Consider the following 14,402-nt stretch of genomic DNA (forward strand, 5'->3'; position numbering starts at 1 on the left):
AAATACGCCGAAAATAACAAGGACGGCTTAAGCCGTCCCTATGGCAGTGAAAGGGTTAAGCTTCTTACACTATCACACCAAAAATAAATTATGTAAAACCATATGTAAGGTTTCCAGACCTCTACAGCTTTCTATATTAACCTAATCAAATAGGCATATATATAAATTTACCTAAAAAAAATTCTATCCAAAGTTTGTTTGTTTAATTTTAAGACTTTTCCCCAACAGTATTTCAGTCATATAGGCGGGTAGTTTCCTAACCATCGTTCCTGGAGAGTTACACCAGTACTAGACTACCTTCCTCCGCGCTAAACTACCAAAGCATCTCCCGGGGATCAAACCCACGCCAGAGAGGTAACTGGATTAGAAGTCATCGACAAGTGGATACACAAACTAGTAAAAGCATAAACACTAAAATTTTGTTCAATAAGTCTTTATTTTCAAAAGACAGTTACAACTTGACAAATCATTATCTACATGGGGTGTGACGTTTTTTTGTATCATTATATAAATGGTTATGTACAATAATGGGAAATGATATAATAAACAATGACATGGCATGAAGCATGGTGCTAAAAAAACAACAAAAACCAAATCTCACATAATGCTATAGTGTGGTCCAGTTTTATTTAGTCGTCAATGTGGGCTATTGAATAGGTTTGCGAATTTTGATATCTGAACAAATTTATGTTTGTATGGTAAAATACAGATTTACTTTGATAGCGCACTAATGTTGCTAGAGTTGTAAAACTATTTTCTAGCTTTTTGTAGAGAGAAGTGCTTTGAAATTCGCTAGGGCAACTTGTCAGACTAAAGCTGGCACTGGATTAAGTAGAATTGGTTTAAACATATTCATTTAAGCTCAGTTGCAAAATAAGTTCTTGCAAATTATATTAATCACTTTTGATTCACTTCTTGGCACCAACCAGTACTGCTGTCATATGAAGAAACATGGTCATGACCCGATTATGGCTCGAACCCATGATCCCTTGGTTGAGAGACAGACATTTTAACCACTAGGCCCCAGCTCCCTTTAAGTAGAATAACCGAGTGTTTATTTGTGGAATCAAAGAACATGCATAGAATCAAAGATTATCGCATAATCTAGCTTGATAGCTTAGCCTTGCTCCTAACAAAAATTAAATATCTAAGACATGATTCAAACAGATCAGTTGATGTGAATGACCTTCAGCGAGGTCACATAGTAACATTGCAGTATACAGTATGGAGATCAACTTGTCAGAGACATTTAAATAAAACTGGACATTACAAACAGTTCAAAACATTGTTTTATACTTGTATTTACAAAATCACCACATTTGTGTATATCAACAACTTCTTAGTATTTATAACATGTATTTATTACAAGAGAGAACATAAAATTAACTCACATGAATATGTGAATTAAATATTGATCATATTTCTTTCTTTATTAATTTAAAAACAATATATTTTAGTCATAAAATCTATAGTATTTTTACAGTAAAATCATTTTCTTTTATATTAAATTATCTCCATATTTTAACATTCTTTTAAAATATACTGTAAATTTTCAGTAAATCATCCATTATTATCTTTACTCCTAATCTGTAAAAAAAATTTATTTAAATTTCTATACCTTTCTTTTTTTTCAACTCAAATTTGTGAAATTCACTAAATCTTTTAACTATTAAATAATATAAAAACATTTCTGTTAACATTATGTATGTAAAATGGAGAATAAATGACATGTACATTGAACTATGTTGAATTAATGAAAAATGTAATGGTTTTAGTAATTTTGTACATTTATCATTACTCTAAATAAAGTAAAAATTAAAGCTTAAGTAATACCTGTAAAATACAAAAAAAAAAATCAAATACACCCACCCCTTTAAAAATCTGATCCTCGAACCAACAGGTTCTAATATGGTATTTTTTTGTAAATCAAATTATACCAAAATTACAGGAAGAGTTTAAAGAATTGTATTAATTTTTGCATGAAGCAATCTTTCAAACAGTGCTTTTCTGCATCGATTACTTAAAACCTTGACCTTTTAAATGAAGAAAAAGACTGTCTGAAATTGACACAATCTTCTTGTTATGTTTACCTAAGAAATTGTATAAATGCTAACATTCTCTATAGGAAATAGACTGGAACAGAAATAGATGGAAACAAGTTTTTTGGCGCTAAATTGTCAAAAAAACATATTGTTACTAAAAAGAAGAAGTTTGAAATTTCTAATGTGAAAATTTTCTTACTGAGTTCATTAAGCTTTACTGCATTTAATATAATGTTAAGATATACTTGTCAATGTTTCATTCAAGACGCAACCTTCATCATTTTCAGAGAGAATTTCAAACAAACTGAATAGCCAACAGGGCAGACCATAATCAGGCAGTACAGACATGCTGGATGATCTTGGTTTGCACTGGTTGCAAGGGTAGATTCTGTGGCCGTAACCTTGACAAAGGTTAAGTATTAAAGGCCCATTATGCCCCAGAAATGCCTTTGTTTTTACTTCTCAAAAGTTTTTTTTATTTTTGGTATCCGAGTTTAGTTTCCAGACAGTTACTCATTAGCAAATTAGAAATTACCTAAACCATCTTTTGTTTCTGTTGCATTTTTGTAATCTGTATAATTGTAGAGATAAGGTATTTTGTATGAAAGTCAAAATACTACTTTGTTTAACCCTTTTATGACAAATACTTTCGCATTCAAGACTTCTTTCTTCAGGTTGGAATGTGTGTTTTCATGCTCTAAAACCATAATTTTTTATGTTAAAAAATATAATGTTTGCCTTTTCTATTAAAGGTATTATTCATTTTTGAGGCATAATGTGCCTTTAATATTCTAAAAGTTATATAATCATTATTACCACATAATAAACATCAAATTACAAACATTGCACACAAAAAAACATTTCTAGTCAGCAGAATTCAATTTTTTACCCTTCTCCCTGCCAAACACTATTTAAGTTTAAGAGCAAAACATCTTTTTTAGTTACAGTCGAAGTAATTTTACAGTCCACATCTGATACTTTATAAAAATTGAAGCAAAGTGCTAGTTTCATTACAAATTTGGCATCATTTTAAGACGAAAAATATGAAATTGACCTGGTGACCCCCATGTGGAATAACATCGTTGATAAAATGAATGAAAAATGTTTATGCATTATCAAGTATTGTCACTTATATGTAAAAGTAATTTGGTATATAAGTTGAAAAATGCTGGTTTCTAGCTTACATAGCAAAAGACTCAGTGACCACAATTTTGAGGTTTTCTGAAAACATTTTTTCAAAGCTTGATTGCTAAGCTGCAAGCATCTGTCTTGGTACCAAAATGTTTGCAGGGTTAAGCACAGGGCTTCTAACTGGTTTGCATACATGATTGTACTTTTTAAACTTAAATTCAAAACATGACCCTTTTTACGTCATCAAAAACTATAAACTTTGGAACTGTTGACATACTAGTTGAAATAAACAAGATTTGCGCCACTAGTTAGAGCCAGACTTCTACGCAAATTTTAGTATTAGTTCAGAACTATTGGCATAGAGGAATTATAATTAGCTCTTAGTCTATGACCATGAAAACGTAAGTAAAAATGCCCCAGTAATAGTATAGCTATTGCATTTGTATCAAACTTGAAAAGTGGATGAAAATTAAAGGTACAACAATTTACAAAATGATCATTTTTTCTGCATAAAAGTTGCATTAAATAAACTATAAGAACAGTTATGAATGCTCATGTAGTTCTGCATAAGTGTCCCATTTGAATCTTTTCACAAGCACAACAACTCGTAGCATTAACAGTTTTTTCCCCATGTCACATATTCATAAATAATATTGCACAAGTTCCCCCTTTTTCTATCACAGAACCGTATTAAAATCTCTGAAAATTCAAGCAATAAATAGAATAAATATATTCATAAGAATTATCAATTTACAAAAGTATTGACCAGAACGCAGATTGTAGAAACTTTTTTCTCCCGGCCCCATGTTCACAAAGATTTATTAATCTGGATCAAGGTCAGGATCAAAATATTGTCGATTCTAGCTATTGCCTTGGTCAATATGACATCTGCTGGTGAATATCACATCATATTCAATGGCTCACTAGTCAATAACTGTATAATAATAATAATTTTGAAAATGGACTTGAAAAAGCATGTTTAATAAATTTTAGAAAAACATTATTTTACATGATATTAATTTTATGTTTAATAGTTGATCCAAATATTGATCTTGATCCGAAAATTGATCCATATTTTGATCCAATTATTCTAAATTTTTGTATTGTTATTCATCTATTTTATCCAAAAATAGGTTTGATTGTATGCAAATCCTAAATATTTTAAATTTTGTTTATGGACCATATCATTTTAGACTAAAATAGTAAATATAGATTTCACAAAGACATGAAAATCAAAATCAGAATTATTTGATCCCGATCCTGATCTTTCCTCTGTGAACACGAAGCCCGTTTCCTAAACTATATATAATAATTCAAAGGGTGTAAAGCTTTTTTGGCAAAATATACACTTAATAATTTTCAAGAACTTTACAAATAAACGTTTTTATTGCATTTCGGTTTTTACAAAAATCGTTTAACAAAGAATGTCTCGGTTATTAAACATGTACACGTATCGTAAGAAATAGAATAATGCCGATTCCCAAACAGTTTTATTAGTTTTAGAAGTTCACTTAACGAAGTGTGGATTTTGATTCCGGTGAATGCTGAACTCTTTCATCCTTCGAAAACTGAAAATTGATGGGTACTTTAACTAACTTTAAATACATATATAATAAGCGAACAACACTGACCTGTAGAATATCTGATAGTAAAGTTATGCCTATGCCTACCGCACCTAGTACTATAGCATAGAGTCTGCCTGGACATACATGCAGTCTGATCTGACACTATACTGTTGAAAGCTCAATTTTTGTATTTTGATACTGAAAACCCTTAAACATTGAATGGACTGTTCCAAATTCAAAGCAGGGCAAATCCATTATACATATTTAGCAGGTTACAGTAATTCCGGTTCATTCGAATAATTCAATTCCCAATACAATAAAAAATTCTGCATATCGGAGTCACTCTAATATAGCTTTACACCCTTTCAATTCAAACTTTATCAAAGTATTTTTTGAAAAACATTTACATTAAATAGTTAGTTTAATACGCAGGAAACTCGTGCAATATTATCTATATGAATCGTTGCTACTGTTGCTATGACTACGACGTCTACGGTGGGAATTATTTCTGCGAGAGTTACTGCGAGATTTACTGCGATGATGATGATGATGGTGGTGGTACTCGTCTTCAGAGTCGGAACTGGATGGCGGGGGTGTAGGTCGGTGGTACGGAACGGGCCGTTTTCTTGCACTATAACAATACCAAAATACAGAATAAGATATATAAACAGCTGAGAAGATTTATAAATATATAGGGTCTTTTTTTTTGGTATCTCAAAAACACCCAGCAAAATGGCAGTTGTAATACAAACAAGATACCCACAATTCTTAGTTTTGGAACATTTCATGATGTGTCTTATTCGAGTGCTTATTCATATCTAATTAGTATGCAATAAAATTTAAGCTCAGTAACAACATCAAAATTTCATACTCTTTGCCTTCACAAGTTTGGTGACTTTCTTTAATATCAACATGTTTTTATACAACTGTAATTGCATTGCCTATGTACCAGTAATCACATTTATATTATTGAACTAAAAATATACTGGTACACATATAAATTAAGAAAATTTGTTTGTTTCAAATATATACATGTATATGATTTATTTTCCTTTCATGAATTGATATCACGAAATCTGGAATTAACTTCTGCAGTAATTATAATGACTTTATAGTTTATTTAGGCAACACTGTGAGTTAGGCAAGCCAAGTCTTCCTTATGAACCTTTATAGCAGTTTCCTCAGCATAAAATAAAATTCAAAACTCATTTTTTCCTTTTATTTTAAACTGTAGGTAAGATTTTACATTTTTCTACCGTATCTCAATAAGTTTTTACATTATTATACAATGGTCTAAGTTTTTACATTAAAGCTAGTCAACCAATACTTAAACTGGCAAAATATTAAAGTCAAAGAAAATCTTCTGCTGTCCAGAAGTCAAATCTACAGAACCTAAATTCTTTATATCAATGGTTTCATTATGTGAGATAACAAGTTTTTATAAATTGAAGAATTTAAATATTTCACTAAAATGCATTCTGATAAGTCAATTATAGAAAAAAACTAAATTTAAATACGCATGTAAGACAATATTAAGTAACTCAACTAAATTTACGTAAGGTCTTTAAAATTTTTAAATTGTTTATAAATAATATTATAAAAATGGTTAAATATTAGTAATTTTGCATTACATATTAGTAATTTTACACTATATATTTGTAATTTAACTTTACAAAGTGTCTTAGTAATTCTACTTTTTATGTAAGTAATTTTACATTACATAACTGGGAATTAGTAGTTTTACATTACATACAAGTAATTTTACATAACATATTAGTAAATTTATATTTAATATATTATAAGCAATTTTGTATTACATATTAGTAATTTTACACTTCATACAAGTAGTTTGACATTACTTAGGTATTGGTTATTTTACATTATATATATGTAATTCTACATTACATATTACCAATTTAACATAATTACATCTAAGTAATTTTACATTACATATAAGTAAAATTACATTACATAATTAGTAGGTTAATTGTTAAGGTGTCAAATGCTACTGTATTTTACTAAGGTAAGAGGGTTCTCTGCATGTAAAACAATACTGCTAAATCTATTATCTAATCATAATAAATTCACTAAACTGGAAAATTAAAACCTTTTTTCCCAAAACTCACACAACAGGAAATTTAAACAGATAAAAATATAACACAGAAAAAAACCTCCTAAAAACAAACATAATACGAAAATCAAAATCATGCACAAACTAAATGTACAAAATCAAAGCATGCAAACAGCAGGCAAAATTAAAGTAAGGTAATTCTTGTTAAGTCATACTTAAAATCACGAAGGAGTAATATGGATTGATGGATCTAAGTTTTTTTATGGGCAAATATAACGTATTTGTCCAGAAATTTAGCATGTCCCATTTTTCTTAATATACACAAAAAAGAAAATAACCAGTGTGTATCTGGCAAACATACTGCTTTAGGGACCACAGTCATGTAAATATGTGTCTGTTCTTTTTATGCTCTTCTAATAAAATAAATAAACAGAGGCAACATTAACCCATTACTTCATGAGCATTTTTTGTGAAAAATGGCTGTTCATTGAAAAGTCTCCCGTTACAAGTTCAAATTGCTATAATACTATAAAAACTGCTTCAACACTAATCAAACTTGGCACAAATGTTGACTGGACCATTGCCCTTGCAACAACATGCTCAGGCTTAACTTTTCTCTGTTACCATGGCAACAAGGGGACATCTCAAAATTGCCAAAAATCACTATTTTGCGTTGATTTTTTCCATCAAAATTGATTTCAAAGTGCTGCAACTTCTCAATGGATTGAAATAGAGTCAAATGCTTTTCAGCGTTGCTTACACGTTACCTTATGATCAATCTGGGGTCATTTATAGCCTCTCACAAGTCCAAAATTTTCTTGGCGATGAGGGGGACTCCGTCCCCCTTCAATCCCCCCCAAACAGAAGGGGGCACATCCCCCTTCTGGCAACCCCCTGATGTATCTTTTGGTTGGGGGGCCGCGCCGAAAAAGAGGTCGTTTTTTAACAACATTTCTCAAACAAAAACAAGTGTTGGGGGCCTAAATAAGGCATTTTTTCACCATTTGAGAAAACAAAAAGGGGGGGGGGGGGGGGGGGTAAAAGGCGTTTAAAGGCGTTTATATAACGTAATGTGTTAATAAAGTGTTTTTATAGTTATTTTCTGTCCTATTATTTTAGAAATAACATTTATCGACACTAATGCCATGAGTTTTGGATTTTATTTTGATCTCTTTCGATCAATAAAATATATGATAAGAATCTTCACCATTCATAACCTGTGGGATGATGTCACCTTTATTAAGCCCACCCACACCTCATTCAGAAAAGGCGTCAAAATGACGTCATTTTATAGCATAAGACTAGCCTTACGGTCTTGAAGGGTTGAAAGTAAGTTTACCAATCATCAGAAAATCCTCATTACTTTAATCTGAATATAACTCACTCAATAACCTGATAACCCATATTTATGATAAAATTTATTCCTTATTTTGTGACTAAATACAAAACTTAAATCTTATTCTAGCTGATCATATTCAACAATGGTAATTATAATTATCAGATACTGCTGTACTATTGAATTATGATGATGAATATTGTGGGTTCAAACTAATAATAGGAAAATGAGTGGTTTCCATTCTTTTCTTTTTTTGGACAAAGGTACACTCAACTTGTGCTATGTATGGAAAGCTTGTTAGTTGTCTTGTTTATTATTCAGTTAGTTGAATTATTCACGAGTTAGTAAGTTGAACTGCTAATTAGTAAGTGTATAACTTTCAAAAATGCAATTCAATTCAACCTGTTATACCAATTTCAAATGATGACTCCTCAATATCTATTCCTGGTTCTCTGGGGTGACCTTGATCGTCTAGGTGATGTCCTTGACCTGTAAGGGCGGGAATCTGGTGACCCTGACCTTTTAAACACAAAATTGGTAAGAAGAAACAAAACTTAAAATAAATGTGACAAAACAAAAAGGGACAGATAGATAGAAATAAATAAATGCAAATAAAGGTACAGTACTATATAAAATTTGAAAAACAAAAGCGCATGTTTACCACAATCGACAACAACTACCCACAGAGTGCAAAATATCTACAACTGATTTGTTTGTGGTGATTGAATTTTTTATACAAAAAATTACACAAGACTTACTTAAACAAAGTAATTACACTATAAGTAACTTTTCATGTTTAATTTTACTCCAAAAGCTTTAAAATTAATCTATTTAAATATGAATAAAATAATTTTCTTTTCATCAAAATTTTTAAACAAAACAACATTGCTACTACAACATAATATAAACAGATAGACTTCATGAAATACCTAGTGATTCTTCGTCTATCGAGATGACTGGGTGAACCTTTACGTCTCCGAATGGAAGGACTGCGGGACTCTCGATCTCGAGACCGACTCCGACTGTGTGACGAGGATTTGTCGTGTCGTGTCGACCGTCTACTATAAGAATCAGAGCGAGATCTACTAAAACATCAAAATATACATCTTCTAAAAAGTAAGTTATATCATAATAACACAAAATTGTTTTCCTCAACTTAAATTAAGTGAAGCACTAAAAACCAAATGAGCCACGTCACAACAAAACCAACATAATGGGTTTGCGACCAGCTTACAAACCCTATAGAAAGTGAGAAAGAGAAACTGATAGCGAACAGCATGGATCCTGATCAGACTGCACGGTAGCGCAGACTGGTCTGGATCCATGCTGGTCGCAAACCAATTATGTTGATTTTGTCATGACGCGGCTCAAATTATATGATTATAATAACAGGCCTTTTAATGCAAAATTTAATCATAATTACATTTTAATAAGCACCTATTCAAACAAGAACTTTAGCTACATCATTTGTTGTTCTTAAATGCCAATATTTTACATTTCAATCAAAAATAAGGTTGCAAATTATGAAAGAAATGAAAAATCAGTGTTTAATCACAGTGACCTGGACCCCATTGACTTAAAACACACCATGGAATGAAAGATAATATTGTGTTATGTGCAAAGTACCTTAATATATTTATGACTGTTAGGTAATAAATAAATCCAATATTCTGAAAAAAAAAATTTTTTTTTTTACCTGTGCCTTTTGGGTGAGCGTGACCTTGACCTAGATTCCTTACTATATCTGCTACCGCCACCTCGAGGAGAATCTTTTTTCGTCTGTTTGCTCACCGGGGAGATTGATCTTTTCCTCCTCTCTGATGGAGAGTAGCTGAGGGAGTGACTGCGTTTTCTACGGGGCGGGGAGGGTGACGGGGAGGGTGTTAATGATGACAAAGATTCGCTACGATCCCTGGGTCGTTCTGCTGGTCGTGATCTTCTGAAATGCAACATTAAATTCAAAGTTCGTATCTCAATACAGATAAGTTATGACGATATGGAAAACTTACTTAATATTTTGCACAAAAGCTCGTTATTCATAATATACATTAAGAGCAGTTTTTTTATTAATGCTAATTTTCAATTCATGCAACATTCAAAAACAATTACCATAACAATAACATAACAAAACAAAGAAGGCATATGAATTATTTACAAAATTATAAAATGAGAAACAAACTGCCATTAATCATAATTGTTTGACAGTCAATATTATTATCTAGTTAATTTAAGAAAAACAAATCCTTGATTTATCATCAAGAAACAATAGCAAAGCTTTGTGTTATATTGTATAGATACCGTGGATTCACATAATTTCGAGGGCATGCAATTTTATGGTTTTGTCAACAAGGACATTTTCGTGGATTCTTAAATCCGTGGATTTTCAGTTTGTATAAATAATCATACAGCAGGCCAAATAATTTTTTTGTCAATCTTAAATTCATGAATTGACCTAACCACGAAAACCACCAACAGTGCTGAGTTCAAAAGCAAAATCCCCCTAGACATATATGCAGTCCAGTGACAAGTGTACCTGTTTTTTTACAGTCTATACTTACTTATCTGTTTTGCCACAAATAACTGAAATTTCTTCTCTTTTTTATTTTGACATTTGGTTGTCAATCAACTGGTCATGGAAAACATGCCCCTGCTGTGGCTCAAAACTTGCAAAACAGTGGACTGTATATCTAACACTTTCCTCTACTGCTAATCAAGAAGTTTTGAAGTAAATATCTTTAATTTTTTTATTATTAAAACAACCTGGCCATGGTCCTCGAGGTCCATGCTTGGTATTTGTATACTGAATATCTCAAGATATTTCTCCATCAAAAATGAAAGTAGTAAAATTGAAAGAAAGAATGAGAGCAGAACAAAACAGCAACTATATGAATATACTTAAAAGAATTCTCCTTTAGGATCACTGAAATAATGCCTTACTTTTCAGGTGACGAATCAGAGTTCAGTGACCTATCTTGCTGTAACCTTGACCTTTCAGATGGCCTTGACTCTTTGTGACCTCTCTCTGGACTTGATTCACCTGATGAACTGAAATTAGGTCAAATTAAAATGTACTATAGTAAATACACAATCTGTGAATTGAATTTTTGGTGAACAAAGTAAATAACTACATAAAGTGTATGCAAGTGATGTACACATAAATAGTTCTGTTACTCAATGTAAGATTTTAGGGAAAATCTCATAACATATCAGTTATACAAAAGTAATAAGTAACAAGATTCTTAATCAATAGAAATTACACTTCCCCTGCTGTAACCCGGCCTCTTGCTAGTATTGAGCTCTATATATTGGTTAATACCAAATTTATTTTAGTTCCATTGCGTAAAAAGCTATAAGCTTATAGACACACTTTGGCATCTGTTCCTGGAACCAACAAGTGCCGAGCAATGAGTGTAAAGTTTCTTGCTCAAGGAAACAACTACTTGCCCCTGTGGGGGTTTGAACCCATGCAGCTAGCTATCATTTTTTTGCGTCATGTGCTACTGTTGGCTGTCCAGCTCTTGACAGCGAAAAAATGACCATAATGTAAGTTTAAGGACAGTCCCAAAACAGAAACTTGACAAGTGCATCTAAGAAATTCAGCAAGTTAAAGCATTTACTCTGGCAGCAAAGGCTAATCACTTTCTTTTAAAGCTGGTTCAGGAGTAAATTAATACAGTAGGTAGGAGTAAATAAATACAGTAGGTTACCTCCCCTGTAACGAGTAAATTAATACAGTAGGTTACCTCCCCTGTAACGAGTAAATTAATACAGTTACTGTAGGTTACCTCCCATGTAAGGAGTAAATTAATACAGGTTACCTCCCCTGTAAGGAGTAAATTAATACAGTAGGTTACCTCCCCTGTAAGGAGTAAATTAGTACAGCAGCTTACCTCCCCTGACCAGATTCCTCTTCAGAACTTGACCCTGAACTTGAACTAGGTGAAGGTCGCCTACGCTGTTTCTTCTTTTTGTCTTGTGACTCACTGAAATTTTATGATTTTTATTTTATTGGCTGGCAAGTATGTAAGATCAAAATTTTATTTATATATCAGGTAAATAAACATGTACACAAACAATATACATTCATTGGGAGACCTACATTATTATTATTACCTGCAAAAGGAAAACTTTCAACTGTTGGTGAATACAGTAAATTATCTTCTTGTTTGCTACAAGTATTATAATAAATAAGCTTCAGTTTTTAGCTTCAGGTTTTGGTTCTATACCAGCAGGCAATTATGCAATGAGTGTTCCCAGATTCTGTAACAGTGTTAGTTTTTACACAAGAAACTGCTCAAAATAAATGATATAAATTATAGTGGAGGATGGATGGCCTTAGAAATATTGCCATTAATAATATTGTTGCAAAAACAAGACCAAAATTCACATATCCAAGACAACAGTCACCACTCTGGCCTTGACCTTCTGACCCTAAAAACCAGCAGAGACCATTAACAGGTCAAGACCAACGTCCCCATCAAATATCAGGACTGAAGGCTGCTAACTAATGACCTCAATATCATCATCTATATTATAAATTATCCGGACAAACCTCTCCATCTATTTGTGAGAACTTGAGGCTAAAAATTTCTTTATTTTATATTGATCAGATGTCAGTCTGTGACAATGACCTTTGACCTCAAAACAATTAAGGTCACTAAAATTAAACAACTTCCTCATTAAATCTGTAACCTGACCTGTTTCATAGTCTAAGTTACTAATAGACTCTACAAATCAAGATCACAATTCATCCAAGCAAGGTGTGTGTGTACAGGAGGGGCTGCAGGTGGGAGGGAGGGGGGAAGTTTCAAAATTTGTCAGAATATAAGCAAAATATAACCCTTATTTTATTAGTAAAGCGGATACAAATATGGTGATGAAATATCAAATCTGGTTATATTTAGTATATCATAGCATGTAAAGCATTACAATGCATAATCTAAAACATCTTATACAATATACATGTACATTTTTCAAAAGAATGACTCTCTGAAACCTTCTTCGCTCTCCTTAAACTTTTCATGCAGTTTTAATCAAAGGTCTTCAAACAGCATCACTGTGACTGCCTGCAAACAACTTTTAACCTATCAAATAATCTAAAAACAGAAGAGAGCCACCAGTCTGAAAAAGTGCTAGTCATTTGTATATAAAATTTAAAGAAAATTGCTTCACAAGAGACCTGAAAACTGGATCGTGACCAAAATTTTAATTCAGACGTATCAATACATTACAGAAATAGAGGTATAAATACACTTGAATAATTTAACTCCGTTTGTTCCTTTATGCAGAGCTATGGTGAGGAAGTAACACTTAGCCCACGTAAAAGAATCCAAATAAAGAGTATTTCTATCATATATGTGTTGTGTACATGCATACCTTACAGGGAAAACTTGGAATCTTTGAAAGTTAGAGGGTAATGGAAAATTAAGTTTTTTAACTTAAATTGAAGAGAAAATGCCAATATTTTTTTTTTAACAAAATCCATACAGAATCCAATTATTACAGACGAAGAGCTTACTGAAATCAAAGTATGTTAAAGGCCCATTATGCATCAGAAATGCTTTAATATTTTCACCTCTCAAAAGCTTTCTATTTTGGATGTACTTTTATAGTTTCGGTTGTTTTTATTGTCTTACTCAGTTTCTTTTGATTGCATTATTTGAGCTGCCCCATGACAAAACCAACATAATGGGTTTGCGACCAGCATGGATCCAGACACGCCTGCGCATCCATGCTGTTTGCTTACAAACCCAATAACAAGTAGAGAAACTGATTGCAAACAGCATGGATCCTGATCAGACTGCGCGGATGCGCAGGCTGGTCTGGATCCATGCTGGTAGCAAACGCATTACGTTGGTTTTGTCATGAAGCGGCTCATTTATTCTTGCATAGCAGACTGGCGTTTCCGTGAGTTTTACCCATGCCGGAAATTTCATCTGGCATGGGGGGTTCCAGATGAGTCGCGTGCCAAACAACAACGTCATTTTACCGCACTTTATGGATGAACCGCGTTAAATTGACGTCATTTTAGAAGGGAAATATGTGCTTATGATGACGTCATTTCACTGTTGTTATTTAAGTTGTAAGTTCATACGCTATTGTAAGAAAATAGTAACGGATGAAATGACTTTAATTTTCATGAACATATATCGCATTGAGGTGAACCATTTTAAATATGAAATAATATGGCAGAATATGCAAGAAAAAATATCTGACATATGTTTGCGGTTCGGATCGGAATATCCGTCCCTCGGGAA

At 32.3% G+C, this 14,402-nt stretch overlaps 1 protein-coding gene across 6 annotated transcripts in view; it reads right to left on the bottom strand.

The window, feature by feature from the left end:
- Positions 1-5,140: 5,140 nt before the first annotated feature.
- LOC132747791 (serine/arginine repetitive matrix protein 2-like) overlaps positions 5,141-14,402 on the bottom strand; it is a 97,918-nt gene continuing 88,656 nt past the window's right edge. For 2 of the 6 annotated variants that reach the window (XM_060737290.1, XM_060737286.1), the window contains 5 exons: positions 12,036-12,128; positions 11,083-11,190; positions 9,842-10,084; positions 9,075-9,230; positions 5,141-5,369 (listed from right to left, as the gene is read on the bottom strand). In XM_060737290.1, coding sequence (XP_060593273.1) covers positions 5,186-5,369; positions 9,075-9,230; positions 9,842-10,084; positions 11,083-11,190; positions 12,036-12,128 — 784 coding nt within the window. In that variant the 3' untranslated portion in view covers positions 5,141-5,185. Of the gene's footprint in view, positions 5,370-8,556; positions 8,665-9,074; positions 9,231-9,841; positions 10,085-11,082; positions 11,191-12,035; positions 12,129-14,402 lie in introns of all 6 variants that reach the window. The other 4 variants (XM_060737292.1, XM_060737288.1, XM_060737289.1 and 1 more) reach the window with 4 other exon arrangements.

The sequence above is a fragment of the Ruditapes philippinarum genome, unplaced genomic scaffold (genome assembly GCF_026571515.1).
Source record: "Ruditapes philippinarum isolate M1 unplaced genomic scaffold, ASM2657151v2 ctg1750_1_1_1_1, whole genome shotgun sequence".
Taxonomy (NCBI): Eukaryota; Metazoa; Mollusca; class Bivalvia; order Venerida; family Veneridae; genus Ruditapes; species Ruditapes philippinarum.